The following is a 22,142-nucleotide window of genomic DNA, read 5'->3' on the forward strand; positions in this document are numbered from 1 at the left end:
AGCATTCTATGATTTTGATCAGTTGAAGCCTGTAAGGTGACATTGTTCCTGAGTATTGCTACAGTTCTGGTGGGGCGGTGGGGTAGCCTAGTGGTTAAAGCGTTGGCTCGTCACGCCGAAGACCCGAGTTCGAATCCCCACATGGGTACAATGTGTGAAGCCCATTTCTGGTGTTCCCCAGCCGTGATGTAGCTGGAATATTGCTAAAAGCGGCGTAAAACCAACTCAGTCAGTCAGTACAGTTCTGGTTTAAGGGGGCATACAACCTGACTCACTCCAACCATTCATGGAATCAGCCTGCCTTGGTATCTGTCAGCTCATGAATTAAAGATTTGAAGACGGAAACAGTTGTAATCTGGAGTGTTATGATATGTTAAACTTTCAGCGAATTGCAATAGTTTGCTCTACGTTATCAGGGTGTCAATAGGAGATCCAAAATGCCAATTTATTGTTGACAGTTAGTATAATAATTGATAGTTACAATAGTTGCAATTTGTCATAAATAAAACATGTTGTGTAAATTTCAAACATGACTTATGGTTGGCATGGCTAACTAAGCAGATTAGAGTTACTTCCCCCTGGGCACATTGGCGTAGCTGTCAGGCCACATCGGATAAAGATGTGAAAGGGAGAAAATATAGTTGTGACATAGTAACTATCCTCCAGTTGTCCCTTCACACAGTCAGCTGGTGGTATCAGGTGTGTATCAGTTATTTATAAGTAATAAGTAAAACTGAATGTGTGGTACGTCAGCAAATGAAATTAGAATGGTTGTGATTGTTTGAGATACCGTCTGTGTGAAGTCTAATTGGTTGGAATTGTTTTGAGATACCGTCTGTGTGAAGTCTAATTGGTTGGAATTGTTTTGAGATACCGTTGTTTCAAATGAAGTCACGTTGACCCTGATTGTTTATCAGATATGGACAAAATGTTTAGTTTGTTATGATTGTTAATGATGAATTGATCTAAAGCAGGCCGCAACTTCAAAGATGAATAATAATGGTAGGTCTTTAATAACAATGAGAAATATCATATACTAAACAAATGTGTCTCTAATGATAATGTACTGTGTTTGAATTCTTTATCAGGAAAAACTATTACGCTGTGTAATAAGCTCAGCAAGGTGAACCTGAGCAGTGATCTTGGGAAAGGTATATGTGAGCCCATCTATTCATCAAGTTGGTATGTCACTCAGTCCCAGGCTGCTGTAGCTGATGTTTGTCCCCGGGGTGCGAACCCCTCCTCAGTCCGAACTGCTGTCATGGATGCATCAATCACAACATCGCTGACGGAGCTTTTTGTCTCTGTACCGTTTGATCATCAGCGATTAGTCTCTTTGGTGTCATCTCTCAGTTCAGCAGAAACAGTTTTTATGTAGCTTTGTGTATGATGATTCATCAAAAGGAAGAGGTTTGAAGGATAATATGATCCTTGAGTGATGGGACTGCTGGGTGCTGGGACAGAGATTGTGTGTTGAGGAGGATGTGTCGGTGGAGGGCGATATGACAATATTGACATAGGAAATGATACGTGTTGTATTTCAACATCCAGATCATATGGAGTACAGCAAATGACTGGTTTCGGGGATGCATCTCGTGGGTAGTTATCTCAAGACACACTGATGCAGAATCGTGTACCATGGTTTCTGTGTCTTGAGATAACTACCCACGAGTGATCATGTCAATCAAGAAATTGTCTGATCCAGACTCAATTATGACACAGAAACCATGTAAACGCTGATGGTACTCCCAATGAATCTGCCAGATTGACAGGTTTCTGCATCAGTGTATCTCAGCTGTCACTTGAATAGGGTGTTATGTTAATTTGTTTGTCTCAGTGTTGTTTAATACTGCACTCAGCAATAGTGACAAGTCAGTGCTCCGTAAGTAATGCTCTGTATGTAACTGAGTCTGGATCAGACAATTTTGTGATTGACATCACAAGCATTGATCTACCCAGTTGGGACGAAATGACATGCATCAACCAGCTCAGCGAGCCCAGTCATGTTAAGATGCTTCTTACAACAAGCATGGGTTGCTTCACACTAGCAATTGGACCTTCATGTGTTGAGAAGGGTGATAATGAATGTGGGATGTCGTTATTAGATGCATCATACCAGCTGTCAGATATAAGCTTATTGGATGTGAGTGATGGATGGCTGCAAGAAGGGGGTGATGGAGAGTCTCACGCCCTGATGCTTGATGGAGATGAATGTAGAGTTATGATGGATGCCCTTACAAAGGGTAGGAGGAAGAGATCAACTTGAAAGCAGGCTCAATCTAAGTCAGTCAATTAGTAGATGATCGGGAATGTTTCCTTGTTGTCAGGATGAGAGGCTGTTTGACCAGGTGTTGGTACATCCAAAGATAAATCCCTGCAACGTTGATGTTGAGTCAGCCAGATAACAACATTTCACTCCCTACATCATACACTCTTTATAGGTCAACTGTATGATGTATGATTTTGTGTGTGCGCTTGTGTGTGCAGGGTTCATGGATGTAACGATGCAGTGGTTGTTTATATGCAGTGGTATATAGCTGTTTATATGCAGTGGTATATGGCTGTTTATATGCAGTGGTATACGGCTGTTTATATGCAGTGGTATACGGCTGTTTATATGCAGTGGTATACAGTTGTTTTTATGCAGTAGTATACGGTTGTTTATATGCAGTGGTAAATGGTTGTTTATATGCAGTGGTATATGGTTGTTTATATACAGTGGTATATGGTTGTTTATATGCAGTGGTACACGGTTGTTTATATGCAGTGGTATATGGTTGTTTATATGCAGTGGTATGTGGTTGTGTATATGCAGTGGTATATGGTTCTTTATATGCAGTGGTATGTGGTTGTGTATATGCAGTGGTATACGGCTGTTTATATGCAGTGGTATACAGTTGTGTTTATACAGTAGTATACGGTTGTTTATATGCAGTGGTATATGGTTGTTTATATACAGTGGTATATGTTTTTTTATGTGCAGTGATAGATGGTTCTTTATATACAGTGGTATATGGTTGTTTATATACATTGGTATATGGTTGTTTATATGCAGTGGTATATGGTTGTTTATATGCAGTGGTATATGGTTGTTTATATACAGTGGTACATGTTTTTTTATGTGCAGTGATAGATGGTTCTTTATATACAGTGGTATATGGTTGTTTATATACATTGGTATATGGTTGTTTATATGCAGTGGTATATGGTTGTTTATATGCAGTGGTATATGGTTGTTTATATACAGTGGTACATGTTTTTTTATGTGCAGTGATAGATGGTTCTTTATGTACAGTGGTATATGGTTGTTTATGTGCAATGGTATATGGTGGTTTATATGCAGTGAGTGAGTTTAGTTTTACACCGCACTCAGCAGTATTCCAGCGATATGGCAGCGGTCTGTAAATAATCGAGTCTGGACCAGACAATCCAGTGATCAACAGCATGAGCATCGATCTGCGCACTTAGGAACCGATGACATGTGTCAACCAAGTCAGCGAGCCTGACCACCCAATCCCGTTAGTCGCCTTTTGTGGCAAGCATGGGTTGCTGAAGACCTGTATTCTACCCTGGATATATGCAGTGTTATACAGTTGTTTATATGCAGTGGTATATGGTTACTTATATGCGGTGGTATACAGTTGTTTTTATGCAGTGTTTTTTTCTTTTCAGTGTGTGCTGATAGGGTTGGCCAGAACGAAGAGGAAGAGTCTGTTGATCCAGTTGTCCTGGCAACCGACAAACTCCAGAACGATCAGGTATTCACCCGAGGAAATGATTCTCATAAAACCATATATCAAACACTTCCGAGTACAAATTGGAATCCTTCTATTTGGCTTTGTCTTAATTGACAGTTTATGTAAAGAACACTTGTTGTAAAGCACTTGTCACGTATTCCACACAACAATCAATACTTACAAAGAATGTGATATATTGGATATTGACTTTTATCAGATAGGGAAGTAATACTTGGTGCATACAGACGAAGTACTGTCCGTGATTTCCTTCTGTAAAACCACTTCTAGAACAGAAGGAACCGACCAGTATCACTTTTGTAACGTGTACATAACTCTATTATACAGAGAACTGTTTCATCTGACGTGACCAGTTGAACATTTAGCTTTATTGATAAGTAAATGAAGACAGATGAACTCAGGATTAGGAAAGTAACAATAAATAGAACTAAAGATGTATTGCAAGGTTTCTGCCCTGAGGCTGATTATTCAACAGGAATTGAAAAGCGCGCTGATGGTATTCTATCACTAGTATGCATAACTGTCAATAGTTTCAATAGTTCCTGAAGGTCATGAATATAACATCAATAATGTATGAGAACATTCAGATTTACAATCAAATCCTGCTGCGTACTGAGTTGCAAGCGATAAGATAATTTCAGGTTTGAGTATTGAGAGGGACGATAATGACCAACTGTATTTACATTTTCAGCAGTACTAGTTTTCACTTCTATTACATTGACTTGTATGCTTAACTAGCCGTAATGTCAGTGTATGAAATAGGCCCGTCCGACTGCACGAGACGGTCTAGATTTCTGACGTACGGTCTAAATTTACAGCTAGCCAGCCCGATGGTCTGGTAAATTATTTAGATGTTCCATACATTTGAGTAAATTCACCATATTTGGTCTGGTTAAATCCATTTTGAAGTTACCAGCCCTGATGTCTGGCTGGATTTTTGGCTTATTTCCTACACTGGTAATGTAATACTACCTCATAATAATTGCAATGGTTGACACGGGGTGAGGGTCAGTCTGTCAATTTGGTTGACAATAATCATTTTGCTATCAACTGGCAATGTTGCAGGTTCACTGACATTCAACAGTTTGATAGCTGACTTCCTTCTGGATAACATGGGGACTTAAAATGTCATCAGAGACAAGAACATTCCGCTGTGCAGCAAAAGCTCTCTGGCACACGCAAACTGTTCAAACAAAACATGAAAGACAGCATGTCTTAAACTGAAGCCTTTCTAACAAAGTAACATAACTACTTTTAAGATATACCAAAGCTTTCATTTTCTTCACCTTGTAACTTAAATGACAATCGTAAATCTTGCAGAGTTCAGAGTACGATGGTGAGAACCCTCTGACAATCAACACTGACTTTCAAGACGAAGACGACGAGAATCCTCACACAAGCAACACAGACTTCCACGATGAGGAGATTGTGAATGAACTGTCCAATCAGCTCAGTCCACATGTTTCGCCAACCAGTATTAACCACCTCGAGTCACACAGCGGCCCTCCCAGCGAGGCAGGGTCGTCACGTCCTCCGTCCCCAAGCAATCCGTCCAGCTTATATTCCCCCAGCCAAAGCTACCCTGTGTTCCCGTCATCTTCCCGGCCCCAAAAGAGGGGGGGCAAAGGTCAGCGAAGAACAGAAGGTCAGAAGCATTCTCTTCTCATCCAATCTTGTGTGAAATGATGTCTTGATCACTGTCATATATCTTCTAAATAATAATGTAATAGTGTCATTTTTGTATAGATCTTTACACCATTGTCAAACCAGGTGAAGTACGAGACAAAACAATTATGGATGACAACTTCTTTATTACACTCTAGTAGACCTGGCATAGATCCTTCTTGAAAACTGTATAAGCCTCTAAATATTCCAGAAGTATTTCTATTACAGTATTACAGGTAATAATGAATTTGTTATCCATTTGTCTCCTTTACCATAAACTGAGATGTAAGTTTGACTAAAGTGCTGAACATTTCTTTCTACATCGCACAGACAGTGGAATAGCTGCAATACTGTTCACACCAATGCTAAGCCTCCCTCCCTCCCTCACTCACTCGCTGCCTCTCCTTCCAGATTCTCCCGGTAGCAGGTAAAGATGGCCTTGCCAAGTTCGTGTGCCCCGTGTGCAAGGATGAGATGAGCACACTACATGATCTCACCGTCCACATCCGCCAACACAACTCCACCGCCATCAGCTCCAACTCCGCCAACAGTTGCACCATCTGCGGCAAGATCCTCAGTTCCCAGAGCTCACTGGACAGGCACATGTTGGTCCACTCAGGTAAATAGAATTAACAACATCAATCACATAGTCAGAAGACATATGATTCCATTCTTCAATCTGAGCGCATCGTGAGCAAGTGTTTATGTATGTTTGTTTGATGTTTAATGCTTCCGTCGGCAATATTTGGCTATATGGCAGCAGTCTGGTACTGACAATGCAGTTGATAACATGAGCATCGCTCTACGCATTTGGGAGGTGATGACGTGTCAACAAAGTCCGCGAGCCTGACCACCCAATCCTGTATGTCCCCTCTTATGAGTAAGTGAGTGAGTGAGTTTGGTTTTACACCGCTTTTAGCAATATTCCAGCAATATCACGGCGGGGGACACCAGAAATGAGCTTCACACATTGTGCCCATGTGGGGAATCGAACCTGGGTCTTCGGCGTGACGAGCGAACGCTTTAACCATCAGGCTAAACCCCACCCCCACCCCCACCCCTCTTATGACAATCATGGGTGGCTGAAGACCAATTCTATCCCAAGTGTTCATGATTCTCAGGCATAGTGATGGTTTAGAGTTTCTGTAGTTTCATAATGTAGATGTGTTTCAACGTAGTGTTCCCTTCCAGGTGAACGTCCATTCTCTTGCCGAGTATGCAAAATGTCATTCACTACCAACGGCAACATGCACAGGCACATGCGCATCCACAGCAAGGAAGCAGAGCTCGGGATGATGCATGGTGTCAAGTCTGGCTCTCGCCGTGGCAAGGGAGGATGGCGCCCTAAGACAGTTGTGCACCCTTCTATGCAAGACCTTGATCTCAGTACTAGTGAAGCTGCCTCAAGATTTCTTGAACGGCCGCCCCCTCAGTTTGCATTTCACATGGCACCCTCCGACATGCCGCCATTTGGTGGTAACAAGAGACCCTCAGAAGAGTCCCAGTGGGACCACCAGTTGTCTCTGAAGATGCCGATGATGTCTGGTGTTGCACTGCATCCTCCGTCCTTGTCAATGACAACCCTTCCTACAGTGCAGCAACAGCAACAGCAGCAGCAGCAGCCCCAGCTCCAGCCCCAGCCCCAACACCAGCCCCAGCGGCAGACTATAGAAAGCACCATTGGCCAGATTCCAGTAAGTGCTACAATGTTCTTGGTGTAAATGAAACTTTGTGATAGAAGTTATGCCAATTTGAAAAGTGTTGCACAATGTCATTGAATTGTAATACAGAATACTGTTTGTCAAAGTTTCAGTACTTGTAAGAAGACAAGAAATATTTTGACATATTGTCTTTTTATAACATTATTTTGATTTATTGTATTCTCAACATATATGTAGGAATAACTGACACATTACGTGTGCATTTAGCACAAATGATAACATATGAAGGACTATTTACTAAAGAAGAAGTTGATGATGATGATGATGTTTGCAGCCTCAATCTGGCAACGTATGCATGAAGGAGGAAGATGAGCCAGCCTTCCCAGTCATTCCTCAGCCAAACTCAAGGACCCTCATCTACCACAAGATGCTTGACCCAAATGGGGTCAAGGTCAAAGACGAACCCAACACATCCTCCACACCAAATCAAGACACAAATGAGGCTGGAATCTCTGTTGGGTTTTATGATTTGGACTTTGTTGACTTCACAAGCAACAAGTTTCCCCTGATAGCCAAAGCATGGTGCGAGCACTGTACCCGTCAGCCAAGTAGCAAATACCATCGATTTGACTGCACTGTGTGCAGGAAGGCTTTCCCTTGTAAGGCTGCCCTGCTCCTGCACACTCCTGTCCACACTGGGAAACAGTTGACTTCCTGCCCGTTCTGTGACTGTGAGTTCGTGGAACAGGATATCATGCAGACACACATGGTGAAACACATGTCGGAGCGGGGTCTTGAAGACACTCAGGCTGTCGACCCTCACTCTGTCTCACAGCAAGACTTTCTGGCACAGTTCAGCCTGGCCCCGAGGCAGCTAGTTAAGGGCAAAGAATCTCATGCCAAAAAATTGCAAAGATTGAAAAGAGAGAAAACAATGAATATTTCCCAAGACTTGGTCATGCTTTTGTACCATCTGTCATGCCCAAACCTCAAGTGTCATTGGACACCAAAGCCAAACTAGCTAAAGAAGTCGAGGATCTGAAACGTATCTACCCACAAGCTATGTTCGTACCCGACAGGTTCATTTTCTCCCCGGTGAACCAATGTCGGCTCTCCCAACAACTGGGTCAGTCAATTCTTGCCGTCCCCCAACAGCCAAGAAGTCACAGCCCCACCCCCATGAGTTCAGTCACCCCACCCCCAGTGGAGTCCAAGCAATCCGAGTCCCCTTTCATTGAAGCGAGTCCTGTGACAACACCTCCACTATGGGAGGAAGGTCAAGGAAGGTTCCCCTGCAGATACTGTGATCTTGCCTTCAACAACCAGAGAAGCCTGAAGGGTAAGTGAGCCTTCCGATGCTTTTGTCAATTTTTATTTATGGAAACATGAAATATCAATGGCCAGTATGTTACATGTTGAAGAATTTCTCAACTTAGGATAGGATGATGTCAGATAATAATCATAGCAATCACAGCTCAACTCATTGTCCAAGATAATCCCCATGGAGTTACAGAAGATAAAACTGTATGGGAGATCGAGTTCCATTTCCCCTGAGCAAGTAACAACAATATTGGAATTCTCACCAAAATGTCACTCCATTTGATGAAACCATGGTTGGCCAAGTCATCTATGGTGCAACAATTCACTGTATTCACTTCCTAAACATGTCAGAAGGCTCTGATTTGGAACTTGAATTATAATTCAACTTAAAAAATGTTGTCTTGGCTTGCCAGCACGACATCTTGAAAAACCTCTGTGGCCTGAGCCACTCTCCTCTTATCGCCTCATGTTGATAGAGCTGGAATACTGTTCTCAGTGGTGTGAAACCAATACTCACTTACTAACAGCAGTTGAAATCATGGAGTTGATGATGCATACTATTTTATCATTAGAAATATATCAACTTCCCAATACAAGTTGTAAATTTCCCTTAAAATCAATGCACCTGTAAACCCGCATACCAGAGTTTTAAATGTGTGTTGGCTGCAGAACATGTTCTTCATGGAGAGTGGTAATTTACTGTGTTCATTTTTAACTTTGCGGAAGGAGAAAGTCAGGTAAGTGTGTTCGTGTCTGCACCTTGGCCATGTTTATTCTGTGTAAGTGTGCATGTTGTGCATCTGTTGGTACACCACCCCTATATTCCTCGGATTATACTTTTTTTTATCATTTTACCTTTTTTGTCATTTCAGTTGTGTTTCTTCTTTTAGATTTACTGTGTAGCATGTGCACTGGTCATGAAAAGAATAGCTAGTTGTTAGGAATACATTTGCTTCTTGGATCTACTTTATGTATTAGGTTGATTATCATTTGCATTGGAGTGTATGGTTTGCTTTGCCTGTACGATGTATCCTGGAGTAGACTTGGTGGTGTCTGGTGGTTAAAGCTTTGGCTCCTCACACTAAAGACCCTGGGGTCCCTTCCACAAAGCGATCATAGTGCTACAACCATCATATTTCTGTACTTCACATAGACTTGTGATAGTCATACAGGCAGAATCGCTTTCTGGAATGAGGCCAGGGATACAATGAGTGATGCTATTCTCAGTGTCTCATGCACTCCTTCGCCCAAAGCTGAATAAAAACTCAAAATAATCACAAGTTCACAATTGTTTGTTTTTTAAACTCCCATTTGAAAATGTAGATATTGCACAATATTCTCTGTGTAGTAGTAGATGCATGTATACGTAGGACTTGTTCTCAACTACAGTTGATGTTTGACATACCGTTCCATAAATGACTTGTCCCCAGGAATGTCAACTGTCAGTTGTTAGGGAAACCATACAATAATGACATTTGTGTTATATTTTGTGATTAAATTAAACAATCAATATGAACTTATGAATACAGATAAGTGATTTTATACAGAACGTAATGCAGGTCATAACTAATGTTTCAAATTTTCAGAGCAAATGTTTAGAACAATGAGGTTTTTAATGTATTGAGAGTAGCACTGATCCTGATTGCAATGAGGTAATTGGCTGGTACATGACCACTAATGTGGGTGCTCTCCTTGTACAGGACATACACGTACACACCTGGGTCTGACGCCCTACAAATGCAACCTGTGCAGCTACTCCAGCGCCGACAAGAGCACCCTCATCCGACACCTGCGTACACACAACGGAGAGCGACCCTTCCAGTGCCTCATCTGTGACTTTGCCTTCACCACAAAAGCTAACTGTGAGAGGCATGTCAGGTGAGAAGATTTTCAGACTTACCAGGCCACAGTAAGCAGGCTTTTATTGTCAGTCCTGAGACTCTGCAAAATAGCTGCAACTGGACCATTTTCCACCCTTCACCAGTTAGGCCACACCAATTTTATTTCTTGTTTTATGGCTTTTTTCCTAAGAAAACCTAAAGGCAGGAGGGAAAAAGACTAACACTATAAAAATAAAATAAAAACAAAAAGTAATGTTCTTTTTAAGTATTAAAAGTATTTTACTTTTGGCAATTTATGAAGTGTATATGGGGCAAAAACAATCTAAAAAAGATTTTCTTGAAAGTTTACATTTTTGGCCAATAAAACATTAGGATTTAATTTTTGAGCAGGGAAAATTAATAAAAAAATTGTTTGTATACTTGAAAAAAATCCCGGACCCGGACGCAAATGAAGCACGATCGGCAGATCCATAAAAAAAGAAATAAATTTGGTCTGGTCTTATTACATTAAACTCCACTTTTTATTGTATGGATTGTTTTCGGCACGATATGGCTGAGATATTGCCGATGTGACGTTAAATAGTAACTCACTCACTCACTATTACATTAAACAATGATACATTGATTCATCCCTACCACCACAATCTGAATTACTTAGTAGTGAAGAAATATGAACCTTATTTCTGGTGTCTCTGCTCCAGGATATTTTAGTATTGCTAACATCAGTGTGAAACGATGAGAACTCATTTAATCACTGACTCACTCACTCTCATGACAGAAAGAAGCATGGCAAGCTAATGAAGGAAGACATTGAGCAGTCCATTGGCTACAACAAGTATGTAATGGACACAGCGTCAAGCATGGACGCCTTCCACTCCCCCGACACGGTCTGCAAGTACTGTGGCATTGACTTCAAGTTCTTCCACGCCCTCAAGCACCACCTCCGGTCTCACAGCAGCTGCCGACAGAAGCCCTTCCTCTGCCAGAGATGTGATGTTGGCTTCTCCACCAAGGCGAACTGTGTCCGCCACATCCAGAAGCAGCACCTGGAGGTCGGCCAACACCAGATCGAGGGCTTGATCCACGTCAATGAGCCTTCCATGATGGATGACATGGAGAGAGTGACCAGCGACAGTCAGGAGTCGGCCAGCCCAGCTAGTCTCTCCAGTAGTGGTAACTTCCAGGTAAGGAAACAAGATGTTGGGTATACTTGAAGGTACAGCTGGCTAAGGCATCTGTTTGTACAGTCAGGCAGACTTTCATGCCCCACACTGTTCAGTGCCATGTTTGACCAGAAATAGTACACGAAAGTGATGTAGGACATCCATACTGACAAGCCTATTAAAATTAAATCTCCCAAAATATCTGTTGTCCTTACTCAAGGCTTTAGCCGACAACATTTCAGAAAACATGTATGTCAAGGTTATTTATCTGTCGTGCGACAATGACTCACTAGTGTAAAGTTATTGAATATTTTCAAGATATATTTGTGTGTGTGATGCTACGATTGTGATGCTGACCTACCTGTGTGTTGTAGGTTTCCCCCCAGTCCCCCCGCAGCACACAAGGTGGAGCCCGTCCTCCCCCACTCCTCCATGCTGGTGAAGCTGGAGCCACACCTCACCTGCACCCAGCCTCTAGACTTCAGTCTGATGAACTCTCCCTTCACCCCAACCCCGGGGCTCAGTCGCAGTGACCAGCCTATGGATCTGTCTGTCAAGAAGAGGTCACCTTCACCAAATGCATCTGGGGTACGTCTTATGATTCAGTGCTCAAAACTTGCCTCCACATTAAGTATCACTTTTGTTAGACCTGCCTGAGGACCTGAGGAGATGTAGACCTTATCGACACTCACTGCAACATTAAATGAAATTCACTCACTCAAACTCATAACATAAATGGCAGGACATACTACAAAAATACTGGGTTTTTTGTATTCCATCTTGATGCTCTGCAATATTTTTATAATTCCATCTTGACACTTCGTAATAATTCTATTTGCAGCACTTAAAATCAGCCCTGCAAAGTGGTGAGCTCCCCAACAGGTTCTTGCAGTTTTCCCCTCCAGCATCCGACCACAGTCAGAAGGACGAGTTGGATGAGGATGACTTTGTCCTTGTCAGCGACAACAACAACAACAACGACAAGCACAGCTGGGAGATATCTCCACTGTCCATGAAGGAGAAACGTAACAGGGAGGCCAAGAAGATGGCGTTCATGGCCAAATACAGGATGCACTCCCCCAACTCAGGTACAGCTGCTCATGCCAAAAGATGGATTTTTTCTTAACATCCGTATCTTTACCTGACCTGATTTACAGGTTGCTGTGATAAAGCTGAAATATTGCTGAATACAGCGTCATGGTTACCATAGCGACTGCATGACGTGAACATCTACTATAAGGAATAATGTCATGTTTCTAGGTGGGGATTCTGTGTCCGACCTTGCGTCCGTCCACAAGATCCTCAACAACACAGGAGCCTACAAGTTCAACATGTTCCTTGGAACCAGCTGTGATGCCGAGGAGGAGGACAAAATGTCAGCCTTCAGGAAGCAGCTAATAAACACTGCAATCCACAAACACACCTCCCCATGTGACTCTCCCTCCTCCGAAGCCAACAGGGGTTCCCCAGACAAGGGCTCGGCTGAGTCGGATGTACAACTCCTGGCTCAGTCATACAGGGAAGACGTCAGGAGCAACATGAAAGAACAGCAGCAGCAACAGCAGGAGGACGAGGAGGACGATGAAGAAGAGAATGTGGTTGACGAGGAAGAGGAAGATGAAAATGGGGAGGAGTCAGGCTTTATTGATGACCAGGAAGAAATGGATTCCAGCAAGCATGGCATGGATCTCGATGTAGGTTCAGGTTGAATTCATGCTAGCATGATTTCATCAACTGTTGTTTGTGCTAGATCTGAAACATCAATGCCTGTTTCATTTATCTGCTGAAGCAGATTCTGTCATGTGTTAAAGGCAGTATAAGCAGTGGAACAAAAAAGTCACTCACTTACTATGAAATAGTTTTGGTCATGCATGTTTAGTTAACTTTGGAGCTTTCTGTAAAACCTAAAGACTATTGTAAATATTCTGTTCCCTTAGTCTGTTCTTCAAACTTAGAAATTTGTCATGGCTTCTTGAAGTGCTGAAGGTTTTAACTTTTCCCCAGGAGGAACATGATCTAAGCAATGGACTGTTCCCTGAAACACCAGTGAAGAAGAAACGTAATTCCTACGCAGACTCCCCCCACAAGTTGGCATGTCCTTACTGCCCCCGGTCATTTCCATGGGTCAGCTCACTCAACAGGCACCTACTCACACACACAGGTGAGGAATCCTTCTGTGTAAACTGTGTAAAAAGCACTTGCTCACAAACACACAAAAGTTAGGGATTCTTGTTAACAATGTAACAGGGTCCTGCTCAAACTCAGATAAGGAATCCTTGTTAACAATGCAAAAAGTCTGTGCTCACATCAACAAGTTAGGGATCCACGTTAACAGGGTATCAAGCACCTGCTTTCACAGAGATAACAAGTACCTGCTCACACAGTCCTTGTTAACAGTGTAACTAGCACCTGCCCACACACAGATAAGAAATCCTTGTTAACTAGGTAACATGTACCAACACACAAACACAAATTAGGGTCATTTGTTAGTGTAACAAGCACCTACTCACACACGTGTGGAATTCTTGGTATCTGTGTGACAAGCACCTGCTCACACTCTCCCAGACTACACAGTTCAGTGTCTGTTTTACTATGTTGATCCTCCAGGCCAGAAACCATTCAAGTGTCCTCGATGTCCAGTAACCTTCTCCACCAAGTCCAACCGAGAACGACACCTCATACGCAAACACGGAGTGAACATGTTGGACCCAGCCTCCCGACAGACCATGGACAGACCATACAAGTGTCACCTTTGTGTCTTCAGCTCCTTCTCAACTGAAAGTAGGTCCAGGAGTAGCTAGATTTGCATTTACATGTAGGAAAAACATGAATTGTATGCATAAAAACACCTATACTGTTTGTATTCTGAGGGGCTTGTTGGCTACATATGTGTCCAGGAACCTCAGATCTGCCATTTTTGCCCAGTATGAACCATAATTATATTGTCTATATGTATTTTTGACTCAGTAAATTGAAATTGCCATACAGATGAAGCTGAGCTTAACATTGATGGCTCTGAAGTCATGTCAGTCAGCAGATGGGTTAGCAGTTATGAAATTAATTGTAAGAAGCTGGTACATAGTCAGGTGAGCTACAGTGCCTGTGGCATTACTTGCTATTTTAGGTGTTTTGACAAGACACCTCATTGAAGGTCTTGTTCCAGGCAACTTGTTGAAGCACTATCAGGAAAGACACAACGGAGTGAAGCCCGAGCCAGTGCCGGAGGGATACCCTATAGAGGGAATGGAGAGTGAAGTAGGCAAAGGTATCGACAACGATGATAGCTTCTCTGACGATGACACAAACATGGTGAGGAGCATATTCAGATAATGCAAAGTATTGATTATTGTTGTCTATTTAACATGGTTCATTCTTGGCATCATTGAAAGATATCAACTCACAGCAAGACTATATTGTCTGTTAATTTGAATTGATCAGAAACTATGTCAAAATAATTTTCCAGATCTCTGTCAAGTCCAATGATGCAATGCCAGGTCCAAGTCCTGGTGACAGCGGTTCCGATCTGGACCAATCAAAAGCTGACATGTCCGACTACAGTTCATTCATCCAACAGTACACTTCAGCAGAACTCGAAGGTCAAGTTCAAGGTGATGATGAGGATGATGATGAAGACATCATTGCCTCAGCAGGATCTGGTGAGCGACAAACAAACCCAGAGCGAGACAATTACAATGTGGACAAAATCAAACATTGCTGGAAATGTGGAAAGTCCTTCCCATCACGTAAGATGCTAGTTCGTCATCTGAAGGAACATAATATCGACCTGCCCTTCAAGTGCTATCTCTGTGATGCCTCATTCGACCACAGGAAGGAGTGCCTGCTGCACCAGGAGAAGCACCACACCCGGGACTGGAACGTCCTGAGGGAGAAGAACAGCGTGGACGACATTGACTGCTTTGCCTCCAAGATGGATGTGGTGGTGGAGCGTCACTGCCGGGCTGGGAATGGAATCCTGGTGGAGGACAATGACGAGGAAGATGGTGGCGAGGAACCCATTGAGTCTGTCACATCCGACTACAACCAGAGGAAGGTCTACTGCTCTCTGTGTCCTAAACGCTTCTGGTCATTGCAGGATCTCCGGCGACACATGCGCTCTCATACAGGTGAGTCCTCTCAAGCTTTGTAATACAGACATTGGTGGAGGCCTGATGGTTGGAATCTGTAGAGATTTGCTTTGGTACATTTAAGAGTTGAATGTAATACATTGACACATATGCTTATTTTCTGAAGTATTATAAACATTAAGCCTTAACAGGTTAATATTACTTTGTTGCTTATGCAAGGTAACATAAGTTTGACATCTACCATAGATAAATTTCCTGTGGTACTACAATTATCAATTTAAATACAGATATTAAGTAGTATCTGTTGTAGCAAGTACCACCAATCTTGATTCAGGAAATTTGTTAAGTTGAATATGCCATTCATAATATGTTCTTGTATACCATCCTGTGCTTATCTTCATATAGAAGTGAGGAGTTATCTCCCTTGAAGGTACTTATTATACCAGTACTATTCAATATACACTGGCCTATATATTCGTATGTACCACCCTGTGACATGAGTCTTGTGCTGCTGTAGGGGAGCGCCCCTTTGAGTGTGACGTGTGTCAGAAGAGGTTCACTTTGAAGCACAGCATGATGCGACATCGCAAGAAGCACCTGCCTGGCTCCCTCTCCCGCTCTCTCTCCCCTGCATTCAGTGATGATGAGGACATTGTCCATAATGAGGAAACTGTTCTGCCTGGTCAGTGTTTATGTGGATTACCAACTCATTCTTTGTAAATCGTGCCCCACTGTAAATCATTGTGCCCACTGTATGTCATTGTGCCCCCATTTTGTGTCTCTGCTACCCTGATTGTGTGTCATCCAGACTCCTGCTCACCAGCTTAACTTTCAAACTTAGGACTTTTCTACAATTCCAGTTTTCTGAAATCAAGAGGTATTTTACCATTGCAGTTAAGCATTGCATTCAACACATTGACAGAGCTGTTCCTCACTGTGTTATCAGTGCAATAAAGCTCACCACTTTAAGTCTCTATATGTTTAATTGTTTACATTCCAATTTGGAAGTATTTGCTGAGCTAGTGGACATATATCTTGGAAGTAATAAAAGCCATTATATTTCAGGGCCTGGTCGAGGGAGAAGTGCTCTCCGTTACCATCTGACCACAAACACAAGGAGAGATAACCCTGTACGTACATGTTTCCAGGAGTTACACCTTGGATAAGATGATGAAAGAAGTTCCAGAATTTGTGAATAATGAAAATATCTAACAGATGTATTTCTTATCTCATCCTTTGTTACAATGTAGTTTGTTCATAACCTTGATTCTGAGATAAAGTTTCTCAATGCCTCTTTTACAACTGTCATTGTTTACACTGTGTCTGCTACAGGTGTTTGTACCTGAGAGGACCTCCGCCAGCATGGTGCCCCAGATGAATGGGGGGAGTGATGACCATGATAGAGATGATGACATTTTGCACAACCTCCTGGGAGTGGACGAGTCAACCATCAACACTATGCTGGACTCGGCTGATTCTGCAGCCAAGATGCTGGGCTTCAAATAAAATAACATGGACGTGAAGATGCTCCATGTCCAAATATGGAGGAAGGTGTGTCCCTGTGTCATTGTGTGATGTCCTTGAACCTTGTCTGAAGTCTGGTTGGGAGGCAGATAACACAAGTTATCATATAACGGATGGCGTCAGGATCCAGTAAATATGCAAATGAGGTCTTCCAGCAGGAACTACGTCCATCCAACGATTTAATGTCTGCTTTATACGATGTGTCTGCATTGGGGTTTTCTGAGTTGTGGGTGATTTTGTAGACAAACCTGGCTGCAACTCCTCTGGGACTTTTGACAGTTGTGCCGCTTTACTCAAGAACTGTATACAAATGTAGTTCTTTGGATGAAAATATGACTTAAACATTAATCATTGCCTTCATCTGTTTCTATAAAGTCACCATAAAAATTCCAATGCCTGATCTTGGACACATATTTTACGGAGAAGGTTGATCTCTGTTTGTCTGGTTGTGAGCCCATGATCTTAATGATTTGTCGAAGCCTGTTTTGTGACTTATGGTAGCTGTGCTGAGCTGGTGCTACACTATAGGTTACAACACCTTGACGTCAGCTGACTGACTCGAATGATAATGCCATAATCTACCCTGTTGAATATAGAAGTATTGTTGGCATAATTAAACTGTGGTGAAGATTGAGTGATCAAGGGTTGCCCTTGATATTGCCACCAATGTACATAGTGAGAGCTGGACGGGTGGTGCCATCTTGGAACATCACAAACTTCCATATCCCAGAGGGAATTGTTTAGCGTTAGACCAACTGTGTCCAGATCCCCTACTGATCCCCTACTGACATTCTATATTTAAACCAAAGCCAGGATATGTATATCTTGCAATATGCAAATATTATCAGCAGTATGCTTTTTACATACATAGTATTTTTGCTTGTACAAGTTGACTTTAGCTGTTTGTGTTTGGGAGGAATGTGTCTTGGAGTAAAAGCTAAATTATTAAAACCAGCATTATGATGTGGTTACAACGGTTATATCGTGGTTGTGTGTGCAGCATTACAAAGTTGTTACAATGTAGTACTGCTGTTGATACAGTTTGTTACTTTATATCTGTTTTCTTTTCGGGACAGTATCCTACTTAAGTGGACTTGTCACGTGTGTATATATTTGTATAAACTTGTGAAACATTCCTTGTTTACCACTGGTATAGTGTATATTGTGTTATTATGGTCCTTGTCTCATGTGAATATGCCTTAAATTCGTCCAATTAGAGATAATCATTGAAGAAGTTGTTAATTTATAGACTTGATAATTTCCCAAGGAATATATATTTATTTGGTTATTATCATCATACAGACATCATTCCACAGATTGTGATTTTATTACTGTAAATATTTATTTTATATTTTCATATTTAATGAAATTTGTCATTTTTACAAATATTTTTGTATTCATTACACATATGTTGATGATGCTGAGAGCATCTGGATGTGTCCATGTTAGAGAAATGATCTGAAGAGTAGACTAGGTTGTCAAAGTGCCTTGAGACGTACAGCTGTTTCCCTATACTGTTGCTGTGTTGCTTACACAGAGCAAGACCCTCAGCTGCTTGTCATTTATTCTGTTTAAGATTGTCTTGAAACATATACATATCTAGTAGGGATTTAGTGCTATAAAGTTATCCCGTCAAATTTCAAATTGATTGACTGTTCCAAGTTTTGCTCTTGTATACAATACATGTGTAGTATGAGAAATGCTTTACATATTTCATATGTAAACTTACCTAGATGTTTTGATTAGCTTCAAAATAGCCCAAAATGGATAGAATGAATTTTCTTGATTTATTTGTTTGAACTACAAGTTTAGGAATTGCTCTAATCATATTTGATGAGTTCAAGCATTATTTGTTCTGCTTCCAGAATTAGTAGTATTGCCACAGAGTATGATTTGCGAATCAGCGTAGTGTAGGATCAGGCCCAAGTATTTCATCAGCATTACAGGAGTATTCACACATGGTTTATAGTTTTAATATTGCTCATATTTTGGGGATGTCAAACTCAGTTTTGCAATAATTTCCTCTTTTTTTCATCCCACTTTCCTAACATTTTCAACTAGTATTACAGTTTTTTACTCCTCCGACGGTCGTTACAGACAAAACTAGATTTAGATGTTTTGCGTTCTATAAATGGCTTGAAGATAGTATTGGAATATGCATAATGTATGGGAGTGTGTTTAACTTATTACACAAGTGTTCAGTGCCTATTGTGTGGCAGCAGATAAGCTTTGTATTGTCAGCATTTACAGCATAAATGAAATTGTTCAATCATAATGAAATATATTTTTTGTTTTATAGAATACTTTTTGATTGAGAAATTCATGTCAATATTTTGCAATATGTGTTTGATCTGTTGTGTATTTGTTGTGTTTTTTTTAATGAATTTAGAGATCTGAGACTTAGTATTTGGCAAATGTTCAGTGTCACCATTAGACTGTTACTAACGTGTTATACCACCCTGTTATAGCTCAGTCTGTTCTTATATAGCCTGAATTTTAAAAATTGACAGAATGGCTGAGCTGTTTTCTTTCATTTTATATCAAGTAATTTTGTCATTAAATATTTAATTTCCTTTTTAATAACAATTTCCTTAAGAAGTCGAAATTAACAAAAAGTTCTGATTGTGTTAGTGCTTCAATTACAGAATGAACATACACTATTTTTCTGGCTGGAGTGATAGGTTTAAATGATGCATACAGTTGTACAGTATTTGTTATAAGGGTTTATGTACAGTAAATAACTCCAATTCTGTGTCCACTCTTGCCAGGAGCGCAGTTGCCTCAGTCGTCTAAGGTGCCGTGATTTGCTGTGCCAAGATAAACCAGAAACGTACAGTCTTGAGTTCAAATCCCGGTCTGATGCCTAGGTAACCATGCTCAAGGGTTTCACCCCGTGGTATTCAACTCGGCGTCAGTTCTGGCTTTCCTCTCACATCAAGGCGACATGCTTTAATTTGACAAGAATAATGTTCAAAGCGACATTACACCCAACTCACACAGCACCTGCGATCTGTAAACTGTATGGTGTGAACAGACTACATGTGACATGTGAGTGGAGGTTGACTGGTGTGTGGGGTGGTATAACAGTAATAGTGTCCTGCTGAGGTTACTCTTCATTGGCTGAGTGTTGGTAGTGTTCTGTTACTACAGTTACCACATACAGCCAACTGAACTATGATTATATAGCACTTTACACACCTATAGATGCTTTATATTCAGGTTTAATTTAACACATACTAAGAAAGTTGGAAGGTATGTTTCTCAACTATTGGTATATGATAGTGGAATTTTAATGGATAAGGGTAGTATCGCCATGCAACTTAAAATGAAATAAATGACAATTTGACAATGATAGGAACAGTGAAAGCTAAACTATGAAAATAGATATCAGTCACATAATTCATTAAATTGACTTTTTTAAGCTTATTGTGTATAAGGATTGTCTAGTATGCAAATTGAAGTTCATACAGAAGTGGAGGATATGATATTCAGTCACAAAAATTGAAGCCAAGATCTGTTTTATTAAGTGAGGATCAATCTTGACAGTTGTAGTAAAGTGTTCAGTATATCAAGGATATTATCAGCTGGACTGTCCAGTGTCAATCACATATCTGTGTGTTGTCTGAAGGATATGTGGGATATAAATCAGTTATCTACCTTCCAGTGAATCAGTGCCAAGCCGTCAACCAAATATGCAACATCTTTATGCCATCATGTGATCTGATCATGTGAGATATTGCCACTATGTATTGTCATAATTCTTTCATTTTTGTCAAATATTTGTGACCAAATCTCCATTAATTCATTTTCATAATCAGGGTTTGAAAAATAACCACAAGATAAGCTAATACCTGAACCTTCTGCATTCAGACCTGTGAACAGTCTCACAAACCAAAGGCCATAAGTATTTTTCTCATTAATTTATGCATAAAACAGAACATTCCCCAGTGATGTATCACTTCAGAGATCTAAATCAGTTTTTAAGATGATTATACAAATTATCTATAATACATTTACTTTTGATTTTCTTTCAACCTACTGACCAAACTTTTCATTGTCCAGGTCTGTAAACCAAATATTCCCATATCACTGGCCTTAGTCATGTGGGCCCGAAAACTGCAGGGGAGTTAACTCCTAACATTATATGAGAGAGACTGTTAGGGAGTTTCACGGTGACATATATGACCCTCACAATCAGCACTATGTGGCTGACACGTAACTGATACTGCGCAGGTACCGATTGAGGTATGTTGAAAGCCCAAATATATGCAATCAGTAAGATTTGACATGCCATTTTGAAAGTATTATGCAAACTATACTGCTCAACTTTTGATAAGAATACACAATGTACTGAGATACTTCATGCTACATCATCTATATTTGTACCTTGATAGTGTTGAGTGCTGCTGACGATATTTAACACTGGATTGCCAAGACCTGATTGGTCAAAACCTGATTGGCCAAAAGTTGATTATTTATGGACCTGTCATATAGCTGGAATTCTGTGGTATCTTGTGTTAACAACAACAAAACATGAACAGATGTAAGTGGGTTGCTAACAGAAAATAGTTAGCGTATCTCAGTAAGTTGAATAGTGTATTTAGGCATTTTGTTGTTTATACGGTGATTTTAATAAATGTACATTGTGATATTAAATCTGTGATTTAGGGCAAAGTGAAACCATAATTAATCTCAAGCATGTTTTGTCAACATTATTACCACATACTAAAACCACTTGTTTTCGGCCTTTGAAGGTCGTACAGTATTGTAGCTGTTTCACGTACAGTAAACTTCTAAACTGAGTGTTCATCTGTTATCATACTAAGTATTGATAACCTTAAGTATTCACACCAAAGATATTACTAGAAAACAGTATTAACATTGACCGATGTCAAGTCGTGAAATCAAACAGGGTGCTGTTGTACAAAGCGATCTTAGGGCTAAGGTGATCGTAACTCCCATCGTAACTCCCATACCTCCCATCGTAACTCCCATCGTAACTCCCATACCTCCCATCGTAACTCCCGTAACTTACGACAGTCAAAGTGCTATTGTTGCTTTGTACAACACCACCCTGATACTTAATGCTTACTACATATACGTCAAAGTATTTCCTATCTCGGTGGAG

At 40.9% G+C, this 22,142-nt stretch overlaps 1 protein-coding gene across 1 annotated transcript; it reads left to right on the top strand.

The window, feature by feature from the left end:
• The first annotated feature begins 989 nt into the window (after positions 1 to 989).
• Positions 990 to 17,294, top strand: LOC124253818. Its single transcript, XM_046687664.1, is given in 22 exon segments — positions 990 to 1,002; positions 1,089 to 1,151; positions 2,106 to 2,243; positions 3,673 to 3,758; positions 5,076 to 5,229; positions 5,327 to 5,400; positions 5,832 to 6,039; positions 6,612 to 7,114; positions 7,416 to 7,992; positions 7,995 to 8,420; positions 10,102 to 10,279; positions 11,021 to 11,426; positions 11,780 to 11,935; positions 12,247 to 12,493; positions 12,666 to 13,099; positions 13,410 to 13,566; positions 14,013 to 14,186; positions 14,569 to 14,714; positions 14,869 to 15,529; positions 16,008 to 16,172; positions 16,556 to 16,620; positions 16,823 to 17,294. Coding segments are annotated over 22 exon segments (5,205 nt in total). The 3' UTR covers positions 16,997 to 17,294.
• Positions 17,295 to 22,142: the final 4,848 nt, after the last annotated feature.

The sequence above is a fragment of the Haliotis rubra genome, unplaced genomic scaffold (assembly GCF_003918875.1).
Source record: "Haliotis rubra isolate DU_JTF1 unplaced genomic scaffold, ASM391887v1 Scf555, whole genome shotgun sequence".
In the NCBI taxonomy this organism is placed as follows: domain Eukaryota; kingdom Metazoa; phylum Mollusca; class Gastropoda; order Lepetellida; family Haliotidae; genus Haliotis; species Haliotis rubra.